At 38.7% G+C, this 16,406-nt stretch overlaps 1 protein-coding gene across 3 annotated transcripts in view; it reads right to left on the bottom strand.

Moving 5' to 3' along the window:
- Nucleotides 1–721: 721 nt before the first annotated feature.
- The window catches only part of LOC113543315 (collagen alpha-1(XXVI) chain), a 34,896-nt gene continuing 19,211 nt past the window's right edge, over nt 722–16,406 (bottom strand). For 2 of the 3 annotated variants that reach the window (XM_026941425.3, XM_026941423.3), the window contains exons 6-14: nt 13,897–14,004; nt 12,608–12,742; nt 6,355–6,393; nt 5,448–5,500; nt 4,959–5,021; nt 3,216–3,251; nt 3,078–3,131; nt 2,765–2,849; nt 722–2,334 (exon numbers count right to left, since the gene is read on the bottom strand). In XM_026941425.3, coding sequence (XP_026797226.1) covers nt 2,192–2,334; nt 2,765–2,849; nt 3,078–3,131; nt 3,216–3,251; nt 4,959–5,021; nt 5,448–5,500; nt 6,355–6,393; nt 12,608–12,742; nt 13,897–14,004 — 716 coding nt within the window. In that variant the 3' untranslated portion in view covers nt 722–2,191. The remainder of the gene's footprint in view (nt 2,335–2,764; nt 2,850–3,077; nt 3,132–3,215; nt 3,252–4,958; nt 5,022–5,447; nt 5,501–6,354; nt 6,394–12,607; nt 12,743–13,896; nt 14,005–16,406) is intronic. The other variant, XM_026941424.3, reaches the window with a different exon arrangement.

Raw genomic sequence — 16,406 nt, 5'->3', positions numbered from 1 at the left:
AACTCAGATGGACATTTTCAGAATGTAGCATGTGTCAGGGCATGTATCATCTCAGAATGGCTTGAAGAAAGTTTTCCTTGCTTCAGTGGCTTCTGGAACCTTTGGGATTATGTTAAACAGAGGTGTTCACAGCGTGACTTCACAGACGTACAATTGACTGTGCACTCCACATGATCCAACATCCCTCCACACAACAAATCCGGAATATTGAAAAATCCTTTCCCGGCAGAATTCTTGCCAGTCATGCCATGATGGATGAACAGTTGGGGAAGTTGTCCCAGTTGCCTGGGCTGGGAATACGATGACATTTTGTATATGCCTATTTGATCAAAGTATGCTGGTCAAAAATGTAGGTTTTTGTCCCAGGCTCAGCAAACCTGATTATGCACAGCAAACCTGATTCATGCTACTAGTTAGATGTGCCTAAAAAAATTTAACATGGGAAGCCAAGTGGCACAGCTGTGTAAACACTCCCCCTCTCATTGGGAGATCGTGAATTTGAATCTCAACAATTCCACAGCCGGGAGCATAACTGATTCAACTATCATACATCTATATATTGCATCTTGGAAGAAGGATATGTCTGCCTTTGCTTCCCAGATTGGTAGGTGTTGTGCAATACTAGCTAGTGGTTGGGGACTGGAAGAAATTTGGGTAAAAAAATGTACACAATATAGATCAACAACAAGGTAACAACATAAACACAAAAAAAATCATTAAATTATGAATGTGTATTGAATCTTTTATTAAATGACATTACATTTTTTGTGTGCACCAATTTACAAAAGAACCCCCACAAACAACCTTCAGATCAGTTTTTATTGCTACGTCAGTGCCATATCAACCTGACATCAGAGTGCAAAAATAGTAAATATTGGCAGAATACAAGGCAGAATATACTAACAGCCATGACACCATACAGTCTCCAATACAGTACAAAATCAAACTAAATCACCTCATATTTTATTGTTAAATATCATTAACACTGCTGTTAACTACTGTACGAGAGCAACCTGGTTAAGTCATTTTTTTTTTTGTTTTTTTTTACTGAACCAGCAGTGTACCACCGCTAATCAGCTGCTAATGTAAGAAAGAGGTCAACTTATGGTAAAATCCTACAGGCTACAGTCAAAGTAAACCAATACTTCAAATATAACATCTAAGCTAAAATGACAGTAAGTCGTTAAATAAATGATTGGAAATGGGGTCCTAATGCATGGAAGTCAATATACACTGTGATCTTGTCTCAATGCTAATGGAGCGTAAATGAGTGAGACAAATGTTATCTGGGAAAACCGGCTTTTGAAAACAAATGGCTTATAAATAGGGCAATCCCATTACAGCAGAGCACCGAGTCACATAGACATGTTTCGTTATCTTAGAGTAAGTACCCTATTAATTTCCCTTCTACAGAGCCAGCTGTACTCTCAGTAAACATACTCGGGAGAAAAGATGGTCTGCAATGGCAGAGAAGGAAAGCTGCAGTCCAACTGATATGTTTGTTACACTTACTCGCACAGTAGGGCGAGACAAATAATACAGGAGAAAACAGAAAAGAAGCACAGAGAAAGCCAAGACCATGGGGAATCAAAGCCACGGTTGCAATTTAGCTGACAGAAAACATCCTACCAAATCCGAACAAGCTGTTTTCAGAACTGCAGAACCAAAACAATAGGTGGCTGGGGTGTTTTGTTTTTTTCTTTTCTTTTTTGAGCCTGATCCAGATGTTTCTCATTTGACAATGTTTTATTTGGAGCTGCCTAGCAGGCGGGAAGCTCATTTGTTCCTTCCCGACTCACTACAGCCTTAACGAGCTCAAGAACTGAGAACAAGCCCGAAGGACGCTGACGAGCCTTCACCAGGTGTAGTGTGGGCCTGTCTACAAGTGTGTGTTTACTGGGTGTGAGTAAAAACGAGCCGAGTGCAGAGACAGCAAGATGACAGGTTGCGCAAAGTCCATAAACTAGAAAAATCAGAACTTACAAAGAGTACACACACACATACACACATAAAAACACTTTCATGTCTTATTAAAAACAAGGATTCATATGTTTTCTTGTGAAAACTGTACAGCAAAAACAATTTCCTTATAAATGATGAAAAGTTCTTAATAGTGCTGTTTGCTCAGGCTTTCACTAGATAATTATTAAGAGCAATGAATGACAGCTACACAAAATCACTAGTGTAAATGTCAAACACTCCTCCTCTTTTGCTGGCCGGTGTGGAGAGAAGAAGAGCGAAGGCGCACTGATTCGGCCCGTTTTATCTTCGCTGGTGGTAGACCAAGAGCATCTGACAGGCCATCTAGTCCAGAGCCGGCCTCTGCTGGGGTCTCTAAAGGCAGAGAAACACACAAATACACACATGTTAAAACAGTGGTGTCCAACGCTGGACCTGGACTTCTGAAGTCCAGCATTTCTCTTCTTCTTTAATGTTTTTTTTTAAAAGAAAAATGCTAGCTTATTAGATACAACTGTCGAAAATGGTTTGTTTAATCTACGCTATACTTCAGCTGCATTTCGTTTGAAAAGTCATGTGCTCTGAGTGTCCACTAGTCGACAGGCACTTCCTGTGAAGAAAAGTCGAAGAGAGTGTATAATGGAACAGAAGGCAGGTCTCACTAATCATTCTTGCACAAGGCAACACTGGGTACACTGAAAAAAAAACCTCATTCTATAAGAATCTCAGACCCATTAAATGACCAAACTGATGGACACTTGATAAATGGCTACAGGAGCATGAATAAGTAAAGCATCCCCATTACCGTGGATGCCAATCATGTGCTCCAGAATGAGCACTCGCTCAGCCAGGATCTTCAGAGCTTCTCTCAGCTGCTGAACTCCTTCACCCTGCAATCACATCAGCACAAGTCAATTCAAATACAATCAAATGTGGCATACAATGCACTTTGAGGTATTGAAAATCTGTCTTTAATTCTCTGAATGAAGGAAACCTCGAGATAACAGGACTGGAGAAAAGCTAGCATGGAGCAGATACATAATGCCAACTGCCAGTCATTCATTACTATCATTCCTTTAGGTTCAGATCAGTGGGATATCAGTGTTAAAGCAGCTCACGTCAGGCAGGCTCTCTCCTGGCTCGCCTTTCTGCCCCTTGGCACCCATTGGACCCTGTGAGAGGTAAAAGACATGGCTCAAAGATCAGATTCTTAGAAGCCAAAAGCATGTGTATGTTTGTGTGTAAGATACACTTACTGCCAAGCCTTGCTCCCCGATTAATCCCGGAGGTCCCTGGATAAACAAGTATTTACAAATTACTGCAAGTTAATGCACATAATACACAATTTTGCACTGCAGCTATGAGGATCATGTATCTAATGGCGAATAAATATGGTAAGGTTTTCTGTGAGGAGATGTCTAATTAACATCTTTGGAAGGAGTCTTCAGTGTCGGCACTTTATAATAGTCAGAGGTAAGACTCTTCCTTTTTTCCTGACAAGCAAAGTCTTCAAAATGATTCCCGGTTTGTTGTTTTTGTCTTTTTAACTTAATGATTGTTAATAGCTACTGTGATAACAGTATCTGGTTTCGGAGATGTTCCACAACATTAACTATAACAATAAACAGATAAAACGTATGTGTCTTTCTTCAATAAATAAAACAAAATGTTAGCTTTGGCAAATTGATGTAGTATAATATAAATAAGACCCCTTACGATGTGCTGTTATAGGAAAATAAGACTCTGAATTTTAGCATTGATTTGATTCAGTGAATCTTGACAGACCAAATGTACGTTCTCTCTCGACTCTTCTACAGATCGTACAGTGGCGGAGGCGTCCCGTTTCATTTTCAGTTCTCTCTACAAGCAGTTCAGTCCAGAGATTTGTACTTGTATGTTGGTTTTGCCCGTAGCGCAGCCTCCTCCACCTCCACAGACTGCAGCATTACAGGGAGTGTGTGTAAATAAAGCACTGTTTGATCCTCACAAAACATAAGAATTATGAGCTGGACACTTGAATATAAATGTAAGAATTATGAGATGGAAAGAGCTGCTGGAAGATTATCTTCCAGATCAGATATTTATTCACTCACAGGAATACAGCCAGTGTTGTTTTAGAGCTCAGTTTCAACTGCATTGTCAAGCCAGGATAAACTGTTCACTATGAACAAATCAAAGATTCTCAAAAATCCCCGAGTGTGAGAATGGCTCACACTTTAAACACGTCCCTTCCTCACTGGCGTTTGTTAAAATGAGTGGATAGGTTTAAGCAGCAGGACGATATTAATAATGACAGTCTCAAACAAACAAACAAAAAAAAGTCGTGAGGCTATCACGCTTTATGTTATAGGCTACTAACATACCATCATCCAGCGTACAATCTCTTGAGCAGGTTGTAGACGTACCTTTCCAGCCATACGTGTCTCAAAAACCACACAAAACACCTAGAAACATCCCCTAAAATTGGGCATTGGAAAAGGAAGACACATTTTCTTCTTTTTCTCAGCCTTTTCATGGGGAACAAAGTCACTTTGGTGCACACGCATTATCCTCTCCTCACTCACAATCTCTCTTTCTCACTCACAATCATTGCAGTATATCTTACAATAGACATGTAATGTAATGTACATCATAGACACACTACATGCACCTACACTTTGCCTTTGTTTGCAGTAATGTGTTAGATTTAATTCTGCATATTTGGTACAAAACAAGATCTTGGTGGCTGCAGATCTAAACAAGATGTCAACCAGCCCATAGAAAACATCCATAGAGTGAGCATGGGGCAGCGTGATTCATGCCCCAAAGGGCACTTGTTGCAGTCCCCAGTTTTGACCACTAGGTGCGATAATAACTCTATGGAGGTAAATGGACCAGCGCGCTCACTGCTTATGATTGCGCAACATCTAGAAAAGCGATCAAATCAATGGAACGTCGTTGACACATGAGCAATCATGATGATTCAGGATTCATTAAGATATAGTAGAATGAGACCTCACCCTTTCACCTCGGTCTCCTTTAAGTCCTGGTTCTCCAGCTTTGCCAGGGAGACCCCTCGGTGCCTAAAATGCACACACACACACACACACACACACATACACTGGTTTTAAGGTGTATTTTAATGCCTATCCTTTCAGCTACATGGTAACGTTTTGCTCATGTTTATACAGTATATTACATTTTGATTAAGCCACACTGCATACTAAACTGCATCAGCACGACATGTAGGACATCACTGAAGAACTGGATGTGATTTGACAATATGATGCTATTAAATGAGAAAAACTTCCATTACTTGTTAGCCACATTATCCTTTTAGCTCGAGTACAAAACAAAATTAGCAAATGTGCTAGCTGTTAGACTACACTTGGATTAAGGGGAACATTGTGTACATTTTATTTTTCATCAAACCACACCTTCAAGATGGACAAAAAGGTTTTATGAGTCTGAATTCTGATTATTTTTTTTTAGTGTAAACATCTACTTACATCTTCTCCAGGTAAACCCGGAATGCCAGGAGCTCCAGAAGGACCTGGGGGGCCTTACAAAGACAGGATTAAAAGTTAAAATCGTTACATTTGGATGTTATAATACTAGAATCTGATTATGCACTTTGAAATATTTAAATCCATTGTCTTTAATTTAAGCAGAGCACTTAAAGAAAAAATCCACCCTGAACAACTCGCATATTAATTTTTATAATTCACCTTCAGTGGTGTCTAAGATAAAATTCTGAGTTGACTTTTTTACTTTAAATCTCTTTCATTGACATGTTGGTCTATTTTCACTTTCTTTCATTACCCACAATGCTGACTGATACCTAATGATAGTGTTGCAGTGCGATTTTACCCTCGTTTCAAAGAGAATGATGCAGCGGCGCTTTATTCTGGCTGTGCCATAACCAAGCACAACTGCGTCATATAGCTGCATTGCATTCTGGAGCTTGGAGTCCAATGTTTGCACCACTGATTCATTTTTAGTATTAATTTCTCATTAATATGACATTGAACTTTGCTGAAAAATGGCGAGTGAGAAAAGAAGCTCCTTTGTTTTTATGAGCTAACAGCAAAATCTGACTTTTATCCCTTATGTTTTAGATTGTTTAATTTTCCCTCCTATTAAACACCATTGTAACTGCACTAATAGTGTCCCGCTATGACCTAAGATCATGACACAGCCACTAATGTCTCATGGCAATAAGGAAAATACAGCACCAACCAACTTAGCACCAGAATCACTAAACACATAACAAATATTTTTGTGTTTCAGGGTGGAGTTTTCCTTGAAGTAAACCTGTAAAAGAGAAAATACTGCACTATACATATGTGTGTGTGTGTGTGTGTGTGTGTGTGTGTGTGTGTGCGTGTGTGTGTGTTTGAGGGTATTATGACGTACCAGAAGGACCTGGTGGGCCTGGAGGTCCTATAAGACCTGCTTATACACAACACAGAGACAAAGAGCATTAGTACCATGTGTGAATCTCAGTGAGACTCATTTCACATAGACCTTCACCTGTAATGTTCAGAGAAATTCAACCAAAACATTCTTTTATATTGTAGGTGGGCGTAATGTTAACTTTTGCTCCAATAACATACGACAAAATTCAGGAGCGAGAGAAGGACAGAATGAGAAACTCACTGTGCTGGTGTTCTATTAAGATTTACAGCTCAAACTCAACACTTCCTCGCAGGCATACTGTATGAGTGACTGTGCGTGTGTGTGTGTGTGTGTGTGTGTGTGTGTGTGTGTGCATGTATTTATAGCTTTGTGGGAATGGATAGTTATATCTGAGAGTTTTGAATTTGTGGATAGTTATATCTGTGAGTTTTGAATTTGACATTTGGCTGGTCCTCATGAGGATAACTGCTTTTTGACAAAAAAATGCAGCTTTTATTATAAACAAAAAACAGAAATTGCCTAATAGTTTCCTTTTTGTTACTGAGGATAAGGTAAGGGTTGGATTCAGGTGTAGCATAGCTACCTTAAGAATTATGTCAATGAAAGATCCTCACAAGAATAGTAAGACAAACACGTGTGTGTGTGGGTGTGTGTGTGGGTGGGTGTGTGTGTGTGTCCAAGTGCCCATTAACAGTCAGCGGCAGTCATTACTGTACACCCAGTCATCGACTGAGATCCAATGACCTGCCAAGGAATTCACTCCAAAGCACATGAGAGACAAAGTCACGTCCTTTTAGTCCTGAAACTTCATTTGCTCTGGTCTCGTAGGGACACAGAAAAGGGACAGCTGTCCTATACATACTCACTCGCCGTACTTTCGCGATGAGGTTTGGATGGAATCGGGCCCACGAGCTCATCACGGCTGTCAGCGAGTCGCAGTCACATGAGCGAGTAAGAAGGGGAGATGAATGATGTTACACAGTGGAGGTGAAATGTGTGGGCTACATTTTGAGCCTGTATACAGCCAAGTGCTCAAGAGTATTCTTGATTTGTACAGTCTGGCTGTGATTATTGACAAAATTAATTATCCTACAGCTACGCCTTGTAACACATCCAAGCTAGATGGTTGGTGGTTGGATGTAACGCCCATTCTGAAAAATCCTAGCCATAATCCAGGTACTTTCCTTTTTTTTTGAAATTCAGCCATTTTTCCAGCATGTTCAATGTAAATGAAAATGATTCAAAATACACATCACATGCTATAAACAGAAGAGTTTAAACAGAAGACAGTCCTACTGTAAAGTGCACTGAGTGAAAGCAGGACGCATGTGTATATACTCAGACGTTATTAGGGCTAATTCAGGAATCATCAAAGTCCGTAATCGGAAAACAGGCACAAAAAAAACCTCAAATAAAGATAATCCGTGATCATAAACAGAAGCACAGGCACAAGTCTAAACACGAAACATGGGACACGGGACACAAGAAAACATGGCTTGGATTTAATGTGGCAAATGCATGCAAGACTTCACAACTAGACAAATACTGCCTTCAGGTCCTCCTTGGAAGTTCGTGTGTATGAGTAATTATGGTGTGGTGTGTGTTCAAGTGGTTTTGGACACAAAAAGATGGCGTGAGAAAATATCTTTTGTTTTTATTTTAGTTTTTTTTGTATCATCCAAGACAAGAAGTTTATTTTGCCTTACTGAAAGAAAACAACCATTAATGTTAATGTGCATAATTATCACTTAAATCGTACCGTCTGCTGTAGACGTCGCATTCATATTGGGGCCACCATGACTTTTTTTACTGACACGCCCCCAACATGGAAAGTCAGGGCTCATAGAAAAATACGAGTTCCTGGGTGGTAATTACGACGTTTTGGTGGTGTTCATATGTGTTCACCTCGTAATTACGATATTCCCGACAGGACTTGAAGGTAGCAAAAGACACAACAGGGTATAAACAGAAAACATGTGAGTACAATCAGGAAATGCACCAATGACAGGACAGGGGCGGAGACAAGACTAAACAAAACAAAGCCACATGACATGAACTCAAAACGAAACATGAATGCAGTGCACATCGTACTTAGAAATTGAGAGATGTTGAAGTAAAACAGTGTGCTGTTATCAGCAAAGTTGATTATTTTCCTATAATAGCATGTCCCGAAGTGTTTTATTCCCCTTATACCACACTAATTTGCCAAAGCTAACAATGTTTATTTATTAAAGAATAATACATAAGAGAAAAAAAAACAAAGGTTGTGATGTTACCAAGAAACCACAAAGCACATTGTCCTCTGTCCTGAAGACTTTCCCATGTCGGAAAACTTAACAAGTCAGTTTTAGCTAATGTCAGAGCTGCTGTTAATCAACACCTCGTGATCAGTCAGAATCAAGAATTCAGCAGCACTGTGTAATAAAACACAGGTGAAAGACAGGTGAGAAAACTAGACGAAAGGTAAGCCACAGTATGACTGTTCCACACAGCACCAGAAGATTCTGTGTTTTCAGTTTGGCATCTTGCAGTCGATTGCTTGGTGTCTAGTGTTGAACCGTGTAGTCATCATCTATTTATACATACAATATAATGAGTCCCCAGACCATTGATGGCATGCATTGCACTATGTGTGAAAGAGGCAAGAAAGTCCACATTCAGTCGCATTCACACCCCCTTCCCATGCCTCCAGAGACTCAGCAGGAGGTTTCTGCTCTTCTTGTCGAACGTCTGAGTCTCAGCACCGAGTCCTGCCTCCAGCCTCAGGGGAACTCAACCGCCACAACCCTCTTCCTCCAGCTTCGAAAACATGCAAAGCTACTCGAGGAGGTTGGCCGGCTTGGCAGCGTCCCTCTGGAACCAATTTCTGGAGCTCCGACGGTCTTGAAGGGGGGCAGGTTTAGGGGGGTAGAACGTCTCGCCCTCGCCTTTTTACACGCCGCTGCTCTTTGGCACTGAGCTTCCAAAAGCAGACGGCTGCGCTGACAGCTTACAAATTAGAGCTGATTTGCGCTCAGGCCAGAGGCCTAATCAAAAACAGCTCAGCTTGGCCAGGCTAAGAGAAGGACTCTGCTGTCCCCTGTTGGCTCCTCAAGAAAGTGCTGAAGGAATTTATTTTATTCATTTTATTTATGCCCATGACTTTTTGGATATATTTGAGAAGTAAGAAGAAGAAAGGTCAAAGCACAGGTTCAGATGACGGTTAACTGGCTCTATTGCTGTTCTTGGATCCGAAGTCACAACAAAACTTTATTGCTGGGATGTCATGATTGGGATCTGACCTCCCAGTCATGACATGACTAGGACAGAACTTCATACACAGTACTGAGCAAAAGTCTTAAACAAATGCAAAGAAATGCTGTAAAGCATAGATGCCTTCAGAAATAATGAAATTAAACATTTCTACATTAAAATAATACTATAAAGAGCAGTAAACTGTAATAAATTAAACAGACTTTGATAGTCAGACTTGCTTCTTTTTTTATGATTTTTTTTGTCTGAAAAGTGGTCTGTTACATAACATGTTGCATTCTTTATTGACATACTAACATTACATTTTTTTTTGGGGGGGGGGGGGGGGGGGAAGTAATGTTTGGAAATATAACATGTTTTAGTACTGAATCAATAACGCAAAAGTCAGAAAATATACATCTATTACAAACTTTTTAATAAAAATTAAAAGTTTGCTTAAGACTTTTGCACAGTACTATACATGTCACATTAAATAAAGTTGCCTATTTTCCTGTGGTCCATTTAATACATATTCATTTTTGCTCATATTTTTTCTTTGTTTCGAACTTGCTAGTTCTAGATCTCAAAAATTCAAATCTCAAAAATACAAATTTTATGTAAATTAGACCAAAGGTGATGCGTCCACTTTTCCCTGGGAATCCCGGATGCTTCACCTCTGCCCTAATTTACATATTGTATGTATTTTTAAGATTTGATTTTTTTGAGATTTGTATTTAGGGTTCTGAGTTTAATACACTAAATTCACACTTAAATATTTTTTTCAGCTTCCAAGCTCCTTACAAATTCCTTTTTTAGCCTGGTTTTCCAAGCACAGTTTGAATTAAATTCACTGGATTAAATTGCATGGTAAATGGAGAAGCATGGAAAATTTAATGGAAAATCCTATCCTTTGCATTCTATGAAAATTGGACCTTATGACCTGAGAGCAGTCTGGATGCCGTCTGTACACACAGTACTAATTATGAAGCAAACAATTACGAAGTTGCTCAGGGGTCGATGTGGCTGGTGCTTTTCCAAGTAAAAAAACGAAAGAAACAAATGTTGTAGAACTCCCTCAGTAAGGTCAGAATAATAGCGGGTGATGTAAGGAAATTACAGTCAAATGTAGGAAACAGATGAGTGGAAAAATAACACCTGGTCTCACTGCTTTTCAGAATTTCTCAAACATAAATGACGTCAATGGAGCCTACTATTTGTAATAAAAACAATATGTAGTCAATAAAACATAAGCTCAGATTGAGAAAGTAACTGATATAACTTCAGTGTTCGAACGACTATCTGTAATATCTTATCAAGGCTGAAATCACTGTTACATCTATCAGAAGGCACAATTTCCTTAAAGCATGCCAGAAAATTCTGCTCTCAGTGTGATGGAGAGATGATTGTGCTAAAGATTTAACATTGCAGAAAGGTATGCTGTTGAATATGGAAATTCTAATCACGAGCCATGGTTCAGAGTCATGAAGCACATGTAGCTCAAAACAATGCGGTTGCTCTTGGCAATCATATTGCACAAGGTAAATTATCTGAAACGATCCATGAGAACATCTGTTAGAAATTGGGTGTGCATTTATGATTCTATTTATGATGGGAGAAACCTGTCTGTGAGTATTCCTACTGTGGGAGTTTACTTATTTACTGGAAACTGAGGAGAATTCTGACACAACAAAGACCTTTTTTCAAATCTCCAAATATCCACATCTGAAGTGGCATCAACCAAAAAGGTTTTTTTTTTTTTTTGAATAAATTATGAACCCAGAAACACTTGAAAACTGAAAAAAAAAAAACCAGATGTAGAAATGCCAGCAATTTCAACATGGAGTGTGAATTCTAGGTCAGTCCCTGAAACTCAACTACATCACATGAGTTCAAAATTGGTCTCAACTAGAGATGTGTGAGGGACTGTTTTTTAATCCCTCTCACATAGTTATTATTATTTTTATTCATACCTGCCCATGACAACAAAATAATCTGGTTCTATTTCACAAAATATAAACAAACTACTAACCTCAGCAACCCTGACCAGGCAGTTACTAAGGATGAATGAATGAATGCTGTGAAAGCATCCAGCAGGTCTTTCGTTGTCATATCTGACAGCTCGTTCACAACCATATAAAATCCTCCTACATGTGTGACTTTATTGTTACATCCTGCAAGATCTCAGTCCCGACACACTATCTATCGTTTCAATCTAATGCCCTGTGAACCTTTCTGGCTTTCTATAACATACAAATAGTGCATCTCCTAAACATATCGGTATCTATATCTGTTTAGAGTACATTATCTGTTTATTCAATGTATTAGTATTCTGTTAAATCCCTAAACTCTACAGTTTAGTTCAGACTGTATTTGTAAAATGATTCACTTGAGTCATTGGAGTTGCTGTTATGGAACTCAAATGAGTCAAGGGAATCAAATGAGTAATGGAATCTATTCATCATTTTATGAATTCATTATTTTTTTACTAGACACGCTATGGTTAATATTGTCATAAATTTCACTTCAGTCACTTCAGTCCCTTCAGTCACTGCCGCGGAAATGATGACTAAAAGGGCTGAGCGCTTGGCTGCACACATTTGTTTATTCTTGACAATATCTTAATTCGCCATCTGTGCAAGCATGCAGCTTACTTTTAGACAAACATTAGGTCAAATAATATCTACAAGTCATTGCTAGTTCTACTTAGCCATTTACTCGTGACACGACTTTAAGACACTTTGGTACACAACGACTCTTAAAACTCTGGTTCACAAAAACATGCTTGACATAGACACTGAAGCTTGGATGCTTGTTCTGTAGTAAAAAAAGTGACACCTGTTTCTATTTCAACTCATCCTAGGAGCTTCATTAGTGCTACTGTATGATGACTGAAAGAAAACAGCTATGATACATTCACCATCACCTGGATTACTGAAAAGCTTCACACACACATACACACACACAGTCTTGATGCTTCTTGCCTGAACGTATACCATAACTGTACGGTGAGTCCACTCACCTGTTTCATCTGGACTGAGACCCTGAAATACATCGCCCCGTAGAGGAATAGAGTTAGGCAGGCCAGGCTGTCCTGGAGGACCTGGAGGACCTGGAAGACCAATTTCACCTGGAAGGCCTCTTTCCCCCTTTGGGCCTGAAAACAAGATTGAGCACCATGACTATTTCTATTTATGTGTATCTAAAGTATAATTAATATATCACAACAATGCTGAATTCTTGAATCTGACTGGTCAAATTTCTATAACAGCAGCTCAGACAGTAGTTCTGGCTGTAATTTAAATCACAGCTTTATATTAATATGCTCTTTCTAATACATTATTGTTTCTATAGTAACCACTAAGTCCCAGGGGATAGTATGGTGGACACTTAACATAATCTAAGCCTAATAATAAACATGTTGTTATTTAATAAAGAAAATCTATAACTGTTGATATGGTGAAGGTTTCTGGAATTGTTTAACATTTATGGAAGGAGTCTCCAGTGTCAGCACTCCAGTGTCACTATGACAGGATCCTGTCAGTGATTACATTCCTATAACAGCATGTTTTAATTCATCCATTCACGTAACACTGTTAAGGATTCAGTCGTTGTTATACTGATCTGGCTCACTCCTTACATGCAGTCCATGGTTACAGGGCATTGTACATACATTGCTTGGTTTGTGCTCTATCCTCACAGTGTCTTGCATATGTTTCCACTATAAATTCGAGCCTTGTGACTCATTCATTGTTTCCTTTTTCCATGTCCTTAGTTCCTTGTGTCTTGTTTTCCTTGTCTCCCTAGCAATGATTCATGGTCTGTTTGTATTGACTAAGTTTTCCTGTTTTTCACCTTGAATATGGATTTGCCTTTGTAAACCCTGTTTGCCTTTTCTGACTTTTGGAAAGGCTTAAATAAATACACTCAATATTTACATTAAATCACCTCTGAGTTTTCCTACACACAAGTTTTCCCAGTTCAAAGTCCAACAGAATTAAAGGATGACCGCCCCTTACTAAGCCACAAACCTTCCATTTAAGTCTAGGGAATTTTTTTGTGTATAGTATATCTACAAATACTGTTAATATTTATAACCACTGATGGGAAGATACAACATATTTTGTATTTGAAGATTATTGTATTGCTAGAAATTCCAGAAAGTTGGCCTGGGCCAAAGGGGCATCCATTGCTAATTGGTGAACAGAACATGGAGGTTAAAGATAATCTGGGATTTGACAAGAGAGAATATGTGCAAGCACATCAACATGCACATTTGTGTCATAGAAAAGAATGGATAATGACTCTGACCTGTGGGTCCCGGTCGGCCTGGAGCACCTGTCTCTCCTGCAGGTCCAGGTGGTCCCGCTGAACCAGGTATACCAGGTGGGCCTATTGGCCCTGGAGGGCCCCTTGTCCCTATATATGGAATATTTCACAAACACTAAGAAAGTGGCATTCTTGAAAAACTCATATTAATATTTTTCATTTCCATGACCTCTAGTGTTGCCTTTAACCATGCCTAGTCTTCCTGGAGTATAAATATAAAGTTGCACACATGTAAAATCCATTTATCCTCCATGTCCATGGGGAAAAATGAAAAATTTTCAACACAAAAGAGACAGACGGTTGTTGACCTGCATGAATCAGTACTCAGAACAATTAAGGCCACAACGAAAAAGTTTCACATGTCTGAAATACATGTTGGAACAGGAATTGAGCTCACTGTTCCTCTGTACAGTGAGGAGGATGGTGAAAGAGGTAAAAAAAAAAGAAAAATCAGAAAATATTTGTGGCTGTCCAGTTTCAAAATCAACTATTAAACACCACTTTCATAACAACACACTGTTTGGAAGCGTCACAAGAAAGAAGTTCTTGAGTGTGTCTCACAAAATGGAGCGCCTGAACTTCACCAACATAATTAGAACTACAATTGGTATTGTGTCTTGTGGTTAGATGAGAGCAAAATCAAACTTTTTGGTCATGCACACCATCAGCATGTTTGGCGACAAAACGTAACTGCATACGAAGAAAAACACCTGAGAGCCACGGTACGATTTGGAGGTGGATCATTGACATTTTGATGCTGTTTTGTGGCTGTTGGTTCAGGAGCTCGTGAAGATTGATGGTTTTATGAATTCTGATAAGTACCAGCATATTTCAGCCCAAATCCTAGTTACCTCTGCCAAGAGGTTATGGTCATAGATAGAGCTTTCTTCAAGAAGATGAGCCAAACATATTTTGTATTAAGTATCTCACTCTCCAGATTTGAAGTCTACATGTGCAAATATAAGAATATAAAGAACTTTAAAACGTTCTGCATGGAGGAGTGAACCAAGATTCTTCTAAGTGTATCCAACTTTGTTAGACATTACAGGACAGGACCCTGTGCTGTAATTATATTCTGTATAAAAATATTATTTATTGCATGTTATTCGTAGCTCATTTTTAAGAAGGGTGCCAATATTTCTTTGTAAACCTTATTTAAGGAGTCATGTATTAACATTAAAAGTGTATAATATCTATGATAAAATAAAGTTTTTTAGATAATTAAATGTTTTTAGCTTCCTGAAAGGCTTCTACTTGGAACTTTTTCAGGAAACTCTACTCTATTCTGAGTATAAACTTTAAGAGATCCCCTGGAGGGACAACCAAAGAATCCTTTGGGGTTCTTCTTCTGGAGCTATAAGATATATTGTATATTGTGATTTTTTTTTAATAATGTACTTTTTTTTTTTTAAGGCCATATAAGAATAAATATTTGATACCTACATGCACGCAATAGAGATACAACTAAAAACAAAGGCATATCCCTATGCAGATTTTTTTTAAATATATCTTTTATTAATGCTATTCTTTTTTTCCAACTTCATCTACATTTTGAAAAACGATAGTAATAATAATAATAGAAATGAAAAGCCATTTTCTCATGCATATTTAGTTCCTTGGCAAAATAAGGCAAAACAAACCATTCATTATCTGCATAATCTTTTAAGTCAGATGAATGCCTGATACAACTGTACAACCTATTCTGCCAGGCTTCCAACATCAATTTATAAGCTGGATATGCTAGACCCTGTTAATTTGGAATAACTAAATATTCTCACAGTCTGAAATGTACCCTAACTAATTCATTTTCCTAGGCTGGGTGTCTTTTGTGTTATAGTATAGAACAGCTTTTTGTACTGCCTCACTGAGGGAGTTTACCTCAAATCTATTAAGCTGATTTGACGCAGTGAAACCAGGACTTAGTTCGGATTGCCAGATTAAACACTGGACGGGCCCACACAGATGTAAATAGGAAACATGATGAAGAAGGACCTCATGGGATAATGACATTTTATTTGAAGTTGAGATTTTAATGGAAATCTAATCTTGGCTTGTAAAGAGAGTAAAGCACCACTGAAAACAATAGCACACTCATTAGTCTGCTGCATGCGGTTTTACTGATGGACACAGAGTAAGCATACTGAACATTGGATTTGTGAGACTCTAGAGAACGTTGGAACAGATCGACTAAGTTTCATGGCGGCAGTTCTAATACTGCTCATACAGAAGGATGTGTTTATTTCAAAAGTATTTGTGCTAGCATCTCTAAAAAAACCTGAGCTGTTGGAATACCTGTAAACTGTCACTGTTGCCTGTAAACTGCACACATTCACAGGCATGCATTTCTGATGATGCTTCCTTGCAGGAAAAAAAAAAAAAAAAAAACTCATGCAAAACGCTGACACAAAAATGTGTTACCAATTGAAGTGAGTGACAGAGATTTGCAGTGCAGTTCAGACCAGCCACAGATACACTTTACTCTCATATCACTG

This window comes from Pangasianodon hypophthalmus, chromosome 21, assembly GCF_027358585.1.
Source record: "Pangasianodon hypophthalmus isolate fPanHyp1 chromosome 21, fPanHyp1.pri, whole genome shotgun sequence".
Classification (NCBI taxonomy): domain Eukaryota; kingdom Metazoa; phylum Chordata; class Actinopteri; order Siluriformes; family Pangasiidae; genus Pangasianodon; species Pangasianodon hypophthalmus.
The sequence above is the reverse complement of the archived record's forward strand: the minus strand, read 5'-3'. Positions and strand labels throughout refer to the sequence as shown.